Source organism: Hakea prostrata, chromosome 4 (assembly GCF_041222555.1).
Source record: "Hakea prostrata isolate BN-2017 chromosome 4, UWA_Hpros_2, whole genome shotgun sequence".
In the NCBI taxonomy this organism is placed as follows: Eukaryota; Viridiplantae; Streptophyta; class Magnoliopsida; order Proteales; family Proteaceae; genus Hakea; species Hakea prostrata.
Genome location: NC_142603.1, coordinates 35,176,720 through 35,193,665, shown reverse-complemented (window position 1 = coordinate 35,193,665; position 16,946 = coordinate 35,176,720). Strand labels below are relative to the sequence as shown.

General features: G+C 40.9%; 1 protein-coding gene across 1 annotated transcript in view; it reads right to left on the bottom strand.

Annotated features, from left to right (window-relative positions):
• Positions 1-14,793, bottom strand: part of LOC149018736 (P-loop containing nucleoside triphosphate hydrolases superfamily protein) — a 67,550-nt gene extending 52,757 nt beyond the window's left edge. Inside the window, exons 1-5 of the mRNA XM_089152899.1 lie at positions 14,303-14,793; positions 14,098-14,183; positions 2,344-2,353; positions 2,139-2,201; positions 1,882-1,995 (exon numbers count right to left, since the gene is read on the bottom strand). Coding sequence (XP_089009025.1) covers positions 1,882-1,995; positions 2,139-2,201; positions 2,344-2,353; positions 14,098-14,183; positions 14,303-14,663 — 634 coding nt within the window. The 5' untranslated portion in view covers positions 14,664-14,793. The remainder of the gene's footprint in view (positions 1-1,881; positions 1,996-2,138; positions 2,202-2,343; positions 2,354-14,097; positions 14,184-14,302) is intronic.
• Positions 14,794-16,946: the final 2,153 nt, after the last annotated feature.

Below are 16,946 nucleotides of genomic sequence, written 5' to 3'. Positions count from 1 at the left end.
GACTGGTTATCTTAGGCATGTTGATGACCAGACTTATAAAGTTACAATTGTCGATTACCTTGACAACCAAAGGCATAAAATGTCATGGGATGTCCATGTTCGTTGGTTGGAGGAGAGGATGTTACAGACATAGTACTGCAAATCACACAGGATGGATACACCGAGGCACTCCTCTTGACACTGAGGTGTACTTTCCTTTTATTGTCAGTTACTTTTTGTATTTGATGTTTTGAAGTTAGAAATTATATATTGAATGTTATGTACTTAAGTAGTTAAGTTTATAGTGTACTTCTTGGACAACTCTACATTGACGTTATGTACATTAAATGACATATCTACATTGACTTTTTTACCAAAATACAGCCAATGTGTTCTTTATACTCTAATTAGCTTAAATGCAAAGTTCCACCCAAAAAAACTTCCTAAAACCTATCGAAACTTCATGTCGAAACTTGCACAAAAAAGTCCCAAGTTTCCTCGAAATTTATTAGTTTCCCACCTAGGTTTCCCATTTTCACCTAATCGAAACTTGAGTTTCCATAGAATTTTTTTCTATGGTTATACCCTAACTTAAGTTAGACCAAACCACATGGACTCAAACTGAACCAAAATTGAACCTGGATCAACTGATTTAATGTAAAATTAACCTACTATAGGGCTTATTTAGGCCAGAAATCCTCGGCCTTCTTCCTCTGGGCTTTTTTGTGGATGTGGACCTATGGGCCTGCATCAGGATTACTGCAAAGCACAGGGAATGGAAGCAGAAGTGGAGGTTTTTGGTGCTTCAAGCATTGATGAAAAAAATTCCAAAAAACGCTTCTCTGATGTATGTTGAATAATTTCAGAGTCGAGCTTAAAGTGAACGTGATATAGGCCCATTAATTACAATAATATATGAGTATTACAACTGAAATATATAATCATAGGGCAACAAAAGTAAAACCATATAGACAATTCTACCCCTGTACCCATATTACAATAATTTAATGTTTAAATCAGTTGGAATTTGGAAACCCTTTTGTTTCTCCAAAGACCTCATATTTTCTAGATCAAGGCCTGTACTGTCAATTATGTAGCATTCTCTTCAACAGTTGGATGAATTTGAAGTATCATTTGCCCAATGTTTCCCCAAATTTCTAGTTTGCAAGTAATCCCCAAATTCCTTTGAAATCTTACAACATGGACTGCTATGCTTTTAGAATTAAGGGTTGCTGCTCTATTAAACCACCGGTGTTATCTCATGGTCAAGAGCGGTTTTGATAACTGATGTTGCTGCGTAGTTTCTTACATGAGAAGAATTGTTCATCCATACCAGATATTTCTGAATTTGTGTGCAACAGTTCAAGATGACAGATCTTAATCTATTTGAGAATGTTCTTGAAGTCCATCATGCTAGTAACCTTTGATCTTATTCCCCTTCCACAGCATGCAGGATAGTCTAAAAACAAATAAATTATTATGGCATAGTGGGGACTGGGGAGCTTTAGACAAAAATAAGACAATGGATAGCTCTAAGAGGTGAACCTTATGAAACTACTGTTGATCAGCATCAAAGGACTTGTCTTTTGGAGTCCAGCCCTCAAAGATCATCCCTACACCTAATTTGCTATGTTTTTCACTTCTTTTTTCCACAAACTTTCATATTTCTGGACTGTCAAGCCAGCAGCAAATAACACACCAACAGTTCAACACAACAAGTCTCAATTTCATCTTACACAAGAAAGACATACGCATAAACAAAATAAGTAACTACTTTATATCCAAACCAACTCACGTTACGTGGCCAATTCTCAGCTAGAATTGCTCATTTAGAATGATAGAACCTACAGAATTCATTTTTATGTCTATAGTTATCTGGAACAAGCTAAAAAACCATTTTACCTGCTCTCTCTGATTCAAGTTCCCCTGCAGACATGATGACTGGCTCAACTCCCATTGCCTGAAATATAAGTTCTGTCTGAAATGATTTCCCTTGACCTTTTCCTCCCCAAATACCTATAAAAATGTGCTACTCTTATAGTTGCATGTATATGTTTTTGATATATGTTCAGAATAGAAACACAGTAGCAGAAATTCAAAATTGAAATCAGCAAAGGACAGAGAAGAAATAAATGAGAGTCTTAAACGAAAACGTCCACCTAGGATTAAAGGAACTTTGGTGTTGAGAAGATGAGCAATAAAATTCTTCACAATGTGACACACTGCAAGAAATAAAAAACATCTCACAATGGTGAGTGGGAAAGCACAAGAGAGAGAGAGAGAGAGAGAGAGAGAGAGAGAGAGAGAGAACTTTCTGCATAAATATTTCAAATGCTTACTTTCCTTGCGTATCATATAACTTACCAACTTTTTCCTGTGGCAAGTCCCATAATGCATTTCAGATCCAGAAAGTTGGCATTAGAGACGACAAAAAAGAAAAGCTACTCAGTTTCCACCCCATACCAATAAACTATAGAAGAAGCAAGATTCCTGTAGCAGACCCTAAAAAGATAGCGTAAGCTAAGAAAATAAGTTTTTTAATCTTTTATGCTGTCACTAAACAAAGAAAACTAATGGAGGACAATTATTCACCATGAATGGGAAATACTGTTAAAGAAATATGGTATCATGGATCTTGAAGGGAAATAAGGAGACAAAAGTAATAATATTGATTATTCTAATAGTAGTTCATATGTGTTAAGTATGAGACACAGCCACCAAACCAATACTTAGGGAAGGCACATGACTTAATCAGAAACAAAAGGAAATTTCAGAAGCAAAGGATAGTGTTAATGGGAAATTGAATCATTTCCCAGAGACAAGGTTGTCCTAAACAAATATATATTTTATAAAAAAAAGGAGCAGATCTCCTAAATAATATGGAGGATGTTTTCATACATGACCCCATATGTGGGAAGGGGATACAAATTCATCAATTTTTTCTTTTTTTTTTTTTTTTTTTTTTACTTTTCCAGGGGAAGGGGGCAATTTTGTCATTCTGCCCATCTTGCAAGAGGATGGATAGGAACATTCATGACCGTGCATGGAACCTTTTACCCAATACCACACATTTCTTCAAAGGATCCATCTTTTCCCATAACTTGTTCTAGCCAACCAAATGACATTTGAATGAAAAGGAGGGGGATAGCAAACATCATTCTTCTCTGAAGAGGATCTCCTGAAGAAGCTGTCCATGAGAACGAAGAGGGATCTCTCTTAAAGATTCTTCTCAAAAAACTGAAGATAAGGCAGTTTTTAGGGAAAAATATAATGCTGCAGTGTGCAAGGATAATAAAGACTAATTTCATGTGTGGCATGGCACAGTAAAGAGTGCAGGTTGTGGATGCTCAGAAGAGTAGCATGGTGATTCCAGAAAAGGAAGGCACTGGGAGACGATGTGGAGTTAGACACAGTGGCGGTGGTGGAAAAAATCGGTATGCTGGCACAATGATAAAGTGGGAAGAGGGCATGGAAAATGGAGAGCAACAACGAAGGACAGCAACCCTGTCTACAATTGGAGGGTTGGATCAATTAGCGGCTTTGGTGAAAAATAGAAAGAATAGAACATTCCAAGCCATTGTATTGGGAAGTAGCATTGGATATCAGTTACATTTTCATAAGGGTCTCTGAGAACGTTGCTGAATTGGCATGGCTGAGCAGCAAGCATGTGAACCAAGCTTGAGACTCTCCCTCACCTTGTGGACAAGGTGAAATCAAGGGGGTGGGAACGTTAGGACCCTGGGAGGATGCCACGTGGAGGGCAGAGAGAGGGGTTACCATAACCAACTTCTGGTTGGTGGGGGGGAAGGTGTGAGGAAAGGATACGGATGTTTTATGTGAGTGTTTGGGCAGCCTTTGGCTGAGGGCAGCATGCTGTAGCAGGTTACTGGTACCATCAAAACCAGTGTTATTTTTCATTGTGTTTGATCTCCATTATTCCAGTAATTGAATCTTATTAGTTTTCATATTCGATTCACGGTTTCCTAACACATACTTTTTTATGGTTGTTTATTGTAAGATTCAGGTCAGCAGATTCCAATGGGTATGCTGGCACAAAAGCAGTACGAGAGAGGAAAAACAATGTGAAGTTTTCTCTTCTCTTTTACCATTCACATCTTTCCTCAGTTAGGTAGATAAGTGGCAATATAATTGGAGTATCTGTGACTCCTAAGAGACAGGTTGCTAAGCTTCACATCTCAGTCTGTTGATCCATATATACATTCATACAACTTGGATCTAGACTTGAATTCTTATCCAAAAGCATGCCAAAATATACCTTGAGCATCAACTATCAGTGTTACGTATTCTGGTGAATCAGCAAGAGACGAAGATAACATGGCAGCTGAGATGGAAAGTGACCCCGTGACTACACGATGGAGCATGAGAGTGAGGAATAGGCCAGTGAATTTGAGGGCTATGTTTAACAGAATAAAATGTAATAGAAAGTAATAGAAGCTGTCATACAACGACTGATCCCTAACGGAATAATTCTAATGGCTATGCAATGGCTATCTAAGCCCCTGAACTATGAATGGAACCAAGAAGAATTTTCCTCTGCTAATTCCCTTTTCTGTTAGGAGGCCCCTACCCTCGAAGTAGGAAGCAATCTCTCTCTGAGCCCACTTGCATTTGGCTCAACCTGCCATGCCATGGCGGAGGGCACACGCCTGCAGAAACTTGATGACTCTGTTCACTCCATCCGCAAAGCTACCGCCGACCATGGAACACTCCTAGACTCCCTTCAATCCATTTTCCCTGATCAGCAGTAGTCCATCTCTGAAATCACTCTTCGCCTCACTGCCATTGATGGCAGTCTGGAACAGGCCCTGCACCTCCTTCCTTCACCTTCCACCCAACCAGCTGTTGAAGCCCCTTCCCGTTTTGTTTCCCAGCATCCTGAAACCCCTCTCTCCGTTGCCTCCACCTCTGTTTTCCCTGCCTCCATGCAGCCTTGCCCATCCAAACCCACACAATTCACCTTGACTTTCCCCATTTTGATGGCATCGACCCAGTCTGCTGGATCTTCAAAGCCAAGCATTTCTTTGACTATCATGGGACTGTCGAGGCTCAATGTCTCCTTATTTCTTCATTCCATACGGATGGCCCCCTCCTCCAGTGGTTCCAGCGGATGTTTGGCACCTCTCACTTCACCACTTGGTCGGCTTTCGCTCCCGCTTTGGAGATCTGTTTTGGCCCCTCCAAGTACGACAACTCTCGGACAACCCTTGCTAAACTCCAGCAAACCTCCATCGTTGCAGAGTATCAGTCCAACTTTGAGGCCCTTGTGAACAGGGGACAACGCACATTTCCCCCTCCTTTTTATTGAGTTGCTTCCTTTCAAGCCAGTGCCCTAAAATTTGCCACAAGGTCCAAGCATTTCAGCCCACAACCATGGCCCAAGCAATGGGCCTGGCTTGCATTCAAGAATCCAAGTTTTTGGAGGCCCATCGCCCTACTTTTCATTATGCCGTTTCCCCTAGCCCATAAATCCCTCCTCCCCACTCGCCTAACCGACCACTGTTACCCGCACCCCTGCCACATATCAACCCCATCCCTTCCTCTTCATCCATCCCCATCAAACACCTCACGTCGACTGAAATGCAGCAATGGCATGAGTGTGGCCTTTGCTACAACTGCGACAACAAATATGCCCATATCATCGCTACAGGACTAAGCAATTGTTCTTGTTGGATGGCAATGCCGAACCTTTGGCCCTTATTCCTCCTGAACCACTAGACCTGGACCCTCTTACAACCGAACTCCTGCCCTCTCCCCTTCCTGACATTGAGTTCTCGTACCATGCCTTGGCAGGTCACGCCTCTCCCACCAACATCCATCTTACTAGTTACGTCGCTGGTAAACCTAATCAAATTCTTGTCGATGGGGGAAGTACACACGATTACATGCAAACTCGTACTACCCAATATCTGGGCCTCCAAATTGAAGCCACAACCCCCTTTCATGTCCTAGTTGGCAATGGCACTCACCTCCCTACCGGCGACATCATCCTTGACCTACACCTCCAATTTGCTTACTCTCTATGACTATCAATGCATTTGTACTACCCATTGCTAGTGCTGAAATCATTCTAGGATTCCAATGGCTTTCCAGTCTAGGTCTCATTTTATTCGACTACACCAAGATGACCATCAAATTTCAAGGACCCCAAGGCCTGGTTCACATTCAAGGCACAACCGAGTCCTATTCAATTGCAATGCCATAGCCTCCATCGCCTCACCACCAACAACGCCCTCAGGGCTATATTCCATATCCAGCTCCAATATCTGGACTCGGTGGCATCGACCCCACTACTACCGGATCTACAACACCTTCTGGACGAATTTGCTTCAGTCTTCGCCGTTCCAACGAGCTTCACTCCAAATTGTCCCTCAGATCATTGAGTCACATACAACCAAGGTCAAACTTGTCAACGTCAAATCATACCGCTCGAGCGCCAAGTCTCTAAGATGTTACAGAATGGCTTCATTATTCCCAGCACCTCCCCATTTCTAGCCTAGTGCTCCTGGTAAGCAAAAAGGATGGTTCTCTGCATTTTTACATTAATTATCAAGTTCTTAACACCATCACAGGTGTGATCGTTTTCCAATCCTGACTATGGTAGAATTGTTGGATGAGTTATGCAATACTCAATTCTTCTCTAAATTGGACTAGCGCTAGATATTATCATATTAGAATCAAGGCAGAGAATACCCATAAGATAGTGTTTCGTTCCCATGACAGCCACTTCGAATTTCTAGTGATGCCATTTAGCTTACAAACACCCCCATCGACTTTTCAAGCCATCATGAACAGCATCTTCTAACCGTACCTCTAAAAATTCATCCTTATTTTCTTTGATGATCTTCTGGTACAGAGCCCTTCTTGGTATGAGCATCTGCAGTATTTGCACAAATCTGCAAGTTCTATGCCAACATTCTCTTTTCACATACACTTGAAGTGTATATTTGGGCAACAGGAGGTTTAATACTTGGGACACGGTTTCTACATCTAGCATCGCGATGGATCGGTCAAAATTTTCAAAGATGGTGGAATGGCCATGGCCGACATCCCTCAAAGAACTTCGTGGGTTCATGGGTTTAATAGGATACAACTGGCATTGGGTTTGCAATCATAGTGGGAGATCTCGCCAGATAGCGAGACGAGAGGAGAGACGAGACGGGAGAGATGGGAGATCTCACCAACTCTGGTCCAACCACCTGGTTTAAGGGGTTTTAAAACCCCCTATCTCCCTCGAGAGAGGAATATCTCGCCTCTCTCTTGCATCTCTCTCGCTGCAACTCTCAAAACTTGCCAGAAACTTGATTTTCTGCTAGAATATTTTGGAAATTTAACTTCTAAACATCCTTAACACATCTACAACATCAAATTATCATCATTCAAGCCTATTTTAACTAGATCTTCAATAAAGGTAAAATTTTCCCCCAAATTTGAATTTTTACAAATAGAATGTTCTACAATGGGTGTGTGAGTCTCGTAAATATATGTTGATCTACTAGCTTTGATCTACACTTTCATGGAATTTTTTCTTTCCTTTTTTTTGAATTTTTGTATTTAAAAAATATATTATCTAAAAAATTCAAACTAAAAAATATAAAAAAATACTTATGATATGAATGTGATTGTCATTTATGTTAAACTACATTAAGAGGGCTACAACCCCATGTATTCATATTTTGATTATCACGCTTTCTGTATTTATTTTTATTTTTATTTAAATAATTAAATAAAATAATTACGAAAAATAATATTTTATTAAAAAAAAATTTAAATGATGCTCATATTATGTAGTTTATTTTAAAAATACAAACATGTCTGTTTGAGCATTGTATTTAAGTTATCTTAGAACAAAGTGTGTGTTTTGTTGTTTTATAAATTGTTTTTACATAAAATAATTATGAAAATTAATGTTTTATTAAAATAAAATAAAAATTAAATGATGCTCATATTATGTAGTTAATTTTAAAAATACAAACATGTTGTTTGAGCATTGTATATATGTTATTTTAGAACAAAGTGTGTGTTTTGTTGTTTTATAAATTGTTTTTACATGTTTTTATTTATCTAAAAATTATTCTAATGATTATTTGGGAACATTCATGTATGTATTTCAGTGTTGTAGACTTGTACCTTAAATGGCAACTAGTGGGAGTAGCGGCACTGGCAGTGGGACTCAGGACATTGCTTGGCAACATAGGGATCCACTGACTGCCGACAAGAAAAAATCCCGATGCAAGTATTGCCCCAAGACCTTGAATTCTGGTGGTTCAACCAGATGAAAGCAACATTTGGCTAATGGCTACAAAGATGTTGCCAAGTGTCCCAAGGTTCCTTATGAAGTGCAAAAAGCAATTGCAACAACTTTAAAGGGAGGGAGACAAAAAAAAAAAGGAGGAGATGGCACAAAAGCAAAGGGAATTTGAGTATACAGTGTTGAGTAGACCTTTTGTTGATGTTGAGGAGGAGTCATACAACAATGAGGAGAGGAGGAGGCTTATGGGTATTTAATCACAGGCCGAGTGGAGACAGATGAAGGCTGCAATGGAAGCTAGCAGACAGTCCTTACATTTTGAAAATGTGAGGCAATATGAACAAAAAAGAGGAGCAGGTGGTTCGGGGTCAGGGGCATCCATGCCACCTAGACATAGTTTTCATGGAAGTGAGAGGACTGAAAGGAGGAGGAAGATTGCACATTATGATGCCACATTTGACCAAGACCCCTCCCTCTTCAAGCATCAAGACAACTATCAAAGAAGCATTCCATATATGTTTGTTGGAGGTAGAGAAGGCAGTAGGGAGGAGGAAGCTAGGTTTGCGATCAGCAAATTCATGCTCTATAACATTGCAGCCAATGTAGCCAGAACACCATACTATCAGGGGATGATCAATGCAGTTGCTAGGGTAAGTGTAGGGGTTAAAGGCCCAACAGCTTGGGAAGTAATGAATAAATATTTACCAAAGGTGAAGCAAGAGGTGGAGGAATACATTGGTTCATTAAAGGAAATATGGACAACATATGGTGTTACTGTGATGGCTAATGGATGGACTGGTCCTACTAGACAGTCCATCATTAATTTCATGCTGAGCTGCAATGGAAAGACATTCTTCCTTAAGTCAGTGGATGCCTCAGATAAAATCAAAGATGCTGACTACCTTTACAAGCTTCTTAGGCAGGTGGTCCTTGAGGTAAAGCCAAGCAATGTTGTCCAAATTGTCACAGATAACGGTGTTAACTTAAAAAAAGCTGGTGAAATGTTGATGAAGAAGAAGAGCAGCAGGATCCACCTCTTTTGGACACCATGTGCAGCACACCCGATTGATCTTATGTTGAAGGACTTAGGGAAGAGAAAGTCAATCAGTGTTGTGATTGACAGGGCTAGAAGGGTCAGTAATTTTATTTATAGCCATGGTTATATGTTGAAGATGATGAGGAACCATTGTAAGGGTGATCTAGTCAAACCTGGATTGACTAGATTTGCCACCCACTTTGTAGCTCTGAAAAGCTTCCAGAAGAAAGTGGTGGGTCTAAGGCACATGTTTGCAAGTGAGGAGTGGTTTAATTGGTGCGGATCTAGCCATCTTGATGCAGTTGTAGTCCAACAAATCATTGCCAATGATTCCTTTTGGAGGCAATTGAATAGGACAGTGGACATTTTAGAGCCTATTTGTGTTTGTTTCAAGGATGGCGGATTCGGAAAAGAAGCCCATAATGCCCCACGTATATGCTCCACTCCAGCAAATGAAAGAGTTGGTTAAAGTTGTTGCCCCTGGCTCCTCAAATCCTACGAGAGGATCATCAATGATAGATGGAAGACATAAAAAAATTATCATGGTAAATAGTCCATTACTATAACTCTATAAGTGATGACTGATAAGTTATATAAGTATTAAGACTTACTTGCCTAATGCATTCTTATATATGGTTATGCAGCTAACTGGTGAGTGCTATATGGAAATAGTTTGCAAAATCTCATGGACATAGCAATTAATGTACTCTCACAGACTTGCTCATCCTTTAATTGCAAGAGGAACTAGAGCACCTTCTCGCTCATACATAATAAGGTATAGAACAGAGTGGGGAGTAAGAGGCTCGAGGACTTCATGTGTGTGCATTACAACATGAGATTGAGAGTAGGACACATACAAGATGATATAGATGACGGAAATTGGGAACCGATTGACTTGGACTGATATATTCCACGAGCCCCCCACAGAGGAAGACGAAGATGATGTTATATATCAATGGGTTAGGGATCGAGGTGGCCCAATGCTAGATGGGCCAGGAGGGCAGTTGGATCCTACCATTTTGCTGCCATGGGCCCAGATGTTGTGGCTGACCACATGTCTTCTGATGAGGGTCAAGCTGTTGTAGCAGCATTAGCAAGACCAAGTGTACCATTTGTGGAGCCACCTGATCGACTTGAAACAACTACGGTGATGTCTAGTAGTGGGAGTTCAAATGATGCCGATGATACGAAGGGCCAAGTGGCCCAAGTCAACCATTGAGTCACGGAGGCAGTCAGAATGGTGGTGTTGCTGGTGGAAGTCAGGGTCAACAAAGGGAGTCACCTCCACTAGGTTTGAGTCATTAGACACAGACGAGCCACAGTTCCCCTATCTCCCGGATTTATACTAGGAGTAGGAAGAGCAGATCAAACCAGGGGCAAACGAATGATGATGCAAGCATGTAGGATCTTGAATTGAACATAGGAAGGATGAGCCTAGATCATGGTCACTGTGGTTCATAACAACAAGGTTTGGCCAGTTAGCAGTCATTGGGGTACCTATATGGGGATCACAGCATCGGGTAAGATTACATTGGGTATTCTTCTTATGGAGATCATGCTATCCTTAAGACCCTGAACCTGGAGAGTACACATATGGGAGTGAAGGTGGGTTGTTGACTGACTGGTTTAGAAACCCCAACCCATATATTTAACAACAACACGAACAACAAGAGTAGCAATGGCTCTTTCACCCACCCATGATTGACGGTTACCCTAAAGTGCTATTCCTCCAGTATTCTGACATGGAGACATATCAGTTCCACATAAACTGATATGTGACATACTACAGTGATGAGTTGACTTGGGAGTCATATGTGCCCACCGTTCAGAATCATTTGATGCAGAATGCTGAGTGATACTCTTGTTGTCATGTAGTCTTGTACTCTTATAACTCTTGTATTTTTGTGATTGTGAACTTATAAATTATGATTTATGACTTACTAAAAGTCTAAAACTTCTTATGGTTGTAAAATTTTGAAGACATTTAAGTTCTTTGATAGTTTGATGTGTAATGTATTTGATACTTGATAGTTGATAACTTGAATTACTTGATATCTCTACATTACATGATGTCTAACCTTGCATTCACAAGCATTTCGGTTCTACACATAGGGTCGACTTAGAAGATATACTTAGGGTTATTTTCTCACAAATCTAAGGCGACCAGTGTGTTCAAAAGGCCTTAAATAGGCTAAATACCAAGTTTCAACCCAATCGAGGCCCTAAAACCCACCAAGATGGGCCACCGAGTTTACACCAGAAAATCTGTATATCTCGACCGAGATGGCAAGATCTTGGTTTTTTTAAGTGGCGAGATCTCACTCGAGGGTGAGATCTCCCACCATGTTTGCAATCATGCCCAACTTGCCATCCCTTAACACATTTATTAAAATAGGGCACCTTCACTTGGTCAATGGTGACCCAGGATGCCTTTGATAATTTACGATCAGTATTTACTTTGAACCCTATTTTAGCTTACAAAACTTTACTTTTCCCGACATGGTGGAAATAAATGCTTCCCACATGGACATTGGGGCGGTGCTGTCCCAATAGGAGCATTCCATTTTTAATAAGAAGTTGTCCCCATATACAAGCTACATCTACCCATGTTTGTCAGGTATATGCCACTACTTAGGCAATTATGCAGTGGAGACATTATTCATTGGGGTGTTCGTTCATTATTCACACCAATCAGCAAAGCATAAAAAACCTCATTGAGCAAGTCGTTCAAACAATAGAATGACACCATTGGCTCTCCAAGTTACTCAGTTTTACCTCGAAATCCACTACCATCAAGGTCGAGAGAACATTGTCGCCGATGCATTATCTTGCTGTGACAGCAACAAGAGGACCTGATCCTTCCTTATTGCAGGTCCCCATCTTCCTTCCCTCCTTGAGTCGCTTAGATCTGAAGCTTCAAGCACTTTATACTCGGCTCCAAGAATAATCCTAATTCGGCACCAACTTTTGAATACCACGAAGGTTTGCTGTACCACAGGGGACACTTGGACCTTCCTTGTTCTTCAGTGCTGCACCTCACCTTTCTCAATGAGTTTCATTCAGCTCCTACAGGTGGTCACGTCGGATTTCACCACGCCCTCCAATGCATTTCTGCTAATCTTCATTGAGAGACCATAAGTCAAGATGTTCACAAGTTTTTTGCCGAATGTCAGATTTGCCAGCAAACGAAGAGCTCAAACCAACTTCCGGCGGGTCTCTTCTGACCCCTGCCCATTCAAGAGCAAGTTTGGGATGATGTGGCCATGGATTTTATAGTTGGTTTTCCCCCTTCACAAGGCAAAACTGCAACTCTAGTTGTCGTGGATCATCTAGGTATGGTCATTTATTTCCTTTAGCCACCAGATTTACCAGCCAGCAAGTGGCCGAAATCTTCACCTCCCAGATCATCAAATTCCATAGCCCCGATAGTCGGCGACAGGGACAGAATCTTCTTAAGAAGATTCTGGCAATCACTCTTCCGGTTGCAAGGCACAACCCTTCCTATAAGCTCAGCCTACCATCCTCAGGCAAACGGCCAAACCGAGGCACTCAACTGCCACTTAGAACTCTACCTCCAGAGCTTCATTTTGGATGCACCTAACCAGTGGGTTAAATTTCTTCCATGGGCAGAATATAAGTAAAATTAATCTTACCCAACTTCCATCGAAGCGACTTCTTTTAAGGCTCTCAACGGGTAGTCCGCCTCCCACATTATCCTGCTATGTCCCTGGAAGTTCTGAGGCTGCAGTGGTGGATTTCAAGTTGCAAAGTAGAGATACCCTACTACACACACTCAAGGCAAACCTCATCCATGCCCAAAATTACATGAAACAGCAGGCAGATAGGTGACGCAGTGACCGTTCCCTAGACATTAGCAATCAGGCTTTTGTAAAGCTCCAACCTTATCACCAACAATCACTGGCGTTACGCTTAACTAGAAACCTGGCCGGCACTATTTTGGCCCCTTCAAGGTCCTTGATTGAATTGGGAATGCTGCTTACCATCTAGATCTTCCCAGCAATGCCAAAATTCCTCATCTTTCACATATAAGTGCTTAAAAAGTGTGTAGTTGATTTTGCAACTCTGTCTCTGCCTACGCCACTCACTGTTGTCTCCCCTCAAGCACAACTCACTCCCCTGGCCATTTTGAATTTTCGCCAACACCGGCATCGTGACCTAGGTATTAGTTTAGTGGCAAGACCTCCCTTTGGAGGATGCTTCTCGGGAGGATGTTTCGGTTCTCAAACAGTTTTTTCCCCACTTGAACCTTGAGGACAAGGTTCCTCTTGCAGTGGATGACAATGTTACATATCCTGGTGAATCAGCAAGAGAGGAAGATAAAGTGGCAGCTGAGATGGAAAGTGACCCTATGACTACACGAAGGAGCATGAAAGTGAGGAATAGGCCAGTGACATTGAGGGATTATGTTGAACGGAATAGAATGTAATAGAAGGGATTCAAGGGAATAGAAGCTGTCTTACAATGACTGATCCCTAACGGAATAATTGTAATGGCTATATAAACCCCTGAACTATGAATGAAACCAATAAGAATGTTCCTCTGCTAATCCATTTTTTCTGTTAGGAGGCCCCTACTCTCGAAGTTGGAAGCCATCTCTCTCTGAGCCCATTGCACTCAGCCAAACCTTTTGTCAGTTCTCAATTAGAGTAACCCAAGAATTGCATCTTATCAAAAAATCCACAGTATAAGAAAGACTGGGGCACTAATAAAACAAAAATTTATGGATTAATATTTAAATGTAAAGGAAATTCCACAACACAAAAGGTAATAATATGGAAAACTGTTGACAAACCATGAAAACTGGGGCAATGTAGTAATCGCCTTGAAGGTACTCAAACGACCTAGTCACCTTTTGCCTGTAATCAAAGACGATATCCGCTACAGAAAGAAAAACGGAGGGAGGCAACAAAGAAATAAGATAAACAGAATTAACTAAAATCAGAATCGTCAACAAAAGAAATTTAAATTTAAATTCTTCAAAATTAAACGACAATTACAGTCTCTGCCAAGAAAATCTCCAACGAATAAGTCGTCAACGATGCCAGCCCTAGCTCCCACTGCAATATTCATATTGTCAGCCTCTTTACCCAGTCTGTAAAGATAATCTCTTCCCTCTGAGTCCTTTGCTTCCCACGAAGACTGCTCAGAGAGTCTCCTTGATTGGTTCGTCTCATCATCTTCTGCACTGAACTCCTCATCAGCTCTATGAGAACAACGAAGCGCCGAAATCAAATTCTTCCTAGAAGATAAAAATGAAAGACCCCCGGAGATTGGAAATTTCACGGATGAGTAGTGAGAATGAAAGGGAAGGTTGGCTAATATGAGCTCCTGGTTGCAGTTGAAGAGCGCAGCCATCATCAGTATGTATGGCAATTTTAGCAAATCTATCCCTCAGCAGCTGAAGCTTAAAGAGCAGAAATTCTTCAGTGGGACATGATCAGTTACTTGATAAGAAACCACTTTTAATCGTCTCGATTATCCTGCTCCCGTCGGTTGGAAATATTTGGCGCCACGAATGTGGAAGGACCGAACTGTCCGAATAGATTTCAGGATGGTTGGACCGGATTTGTCTTAAATGAAAACGAACTCCAGGGTCAAACCAACCTAGTCTGTAGTTGGCTTACGAGTCGGGATCAGCGACCCCGACGGCTTCCTGACCACAAAAACATTGGGGCCCACGGTGAAAAACACTTTCTAAAGAAAAAAAATCACTTGTTTTTTTCACCAGTGGGACCCTCTGATTTTTGTGGTTGGGGAGCTGTCGGGGAGATGATCTCGATTCTTGGCTCACCTGGCATAGTTTATATTTAAATGTAAATTTCACTTGCCTCCCTTCTTAATTGACCAATAACATTAGACCCTCTTAGTTGGATGATATCACTTCATTTATTTCCTTTTTACCTGGTAAAGATTTTTTTTTTTTTTTTTTTTTTTTTGAACGAAAGGAAATATCATATCATATAAAAGAGTTCCAGGAGATCTGCCTGGTCAGAACAAGAGATTGGTCAATAATGAAGAAGGGTGGGGACGACCACCAGACTCGTGACAAGAAAGTTTCTTTGCACCTAAAGCAAGGAAATCAGCAAGGTAATTTTGTTGTATATTATATATATACAACTTTAAACAGATCAAAAGAGGTACTAAGGACTGAAATTTCATGAAAAAGACCTATGCATAACCAATCAAAACTGTAATTTCCTTCAGCAAGTGCAAAAACCACAGGCTTGAAATCAGTGTGAATGCAAACTCGTCGAATTCCAAGGTTCACAGCTAGCAGAATTGCATCCCTAATAGTTTCTAATTCAAGTAGGGCAGCAGAAGTACAGTAGCAGGCAACGGATTTTGCCACTAGAAAAGAACCAGAAGGAGTCCAAATAATGCAGCCTCGACCTCCTTGAGAAGCGTGGGCATCCCAAGTAGCATCGGTGAAAATGAGGTGAGAGTGAACATCCTCCACAGTTGTAGAAGAAACCTGGCTAGAGGGGGAGGGTGAAGAAGAAAGCACTAGAGCATTCTGCAATTCTGCAATTAAACTTGAAAATTGGATTAGAGTTTTATTAAAATGGGGGATTTCCCCTTGAAATATGAACTTGTTCCTCCTTTTCCAGATGAACCAGCATAAGGAAGACCATAATGTGTCCACCCATTTCATATTAGAAGAACTTCGAAATCGGGTATGAATAAAAGTCATCCATTCTTGAATTGAATTACCAGAAAATTCCAACACATCTATTCTCAAAGGTGAGAATTTCCAACATGCTTTAGCATGATCGCAGAAAAATAATGCATGGGCAATTGTTTCAAAATCCGAACAATAAATATAACAATAAGGTGAATGAGAACTCCTTCTATGGAACAGAGGTTGATTAAGAACAACATCACCATGACCCAATTTCCAAAGAAAATTTCTGATTTTTGGGAGAGTATGAATAGTCCGAATCTCCTTCCAAAAAGTAGATGTTGAAGCTTGAGAAGGGGACAAAAGTGTGAGCTGCTTCGCCAAATGGTAAGCAGATCTAACAGAAAAAAACCCAGAATTTTCTAAACTCCAAATCCAAGAATCATGAACCAAGGGTGAAAGAATGGGTAGGGAGAGAATTGCAATTTTTTCCTAGGGGGAGACAAGGGAAGTAATAAGTCTTTCATTCCAGCATAGACTCTCCCAATTAATTAAGTCATGAACATAATCGATTCCTTGAACCAAGGGAGGGGAAGTTATTCTTTTGATGGGTAAAGAAGGGAGCCAGGGATCATGATAAATATGTGTGTTCAAACCGTTTCCCACTCTTTTCAACAGCCCCTTTTTTAGAAGATCTCTACCATTAAGAATACTGTGCCACCCCCAGGATTCGCCCCTTTTATGATGGGCTTCAAGGATAGAGCAGTTTTTAAAATACTTATCCTTAATAACCCGAGCCCATAGAGAGTTTGGATAATGAAGAAGACGCCAACTTTGTTTTGCAAGAAGGGCAGAATTGAAACAATGAAAGTCCCTAAACCCCATACCTCCAAGCATTTTAGGTTGACACATTTTATCCCAAGCAACCCAATGCAGCCCCCTACCAATCTCAAATTTCCACCAAAAATTTCTAACTTGTTGGTTCAATTTCTCACAAAAGTGTTTTGGGAGTAAAAAACTAG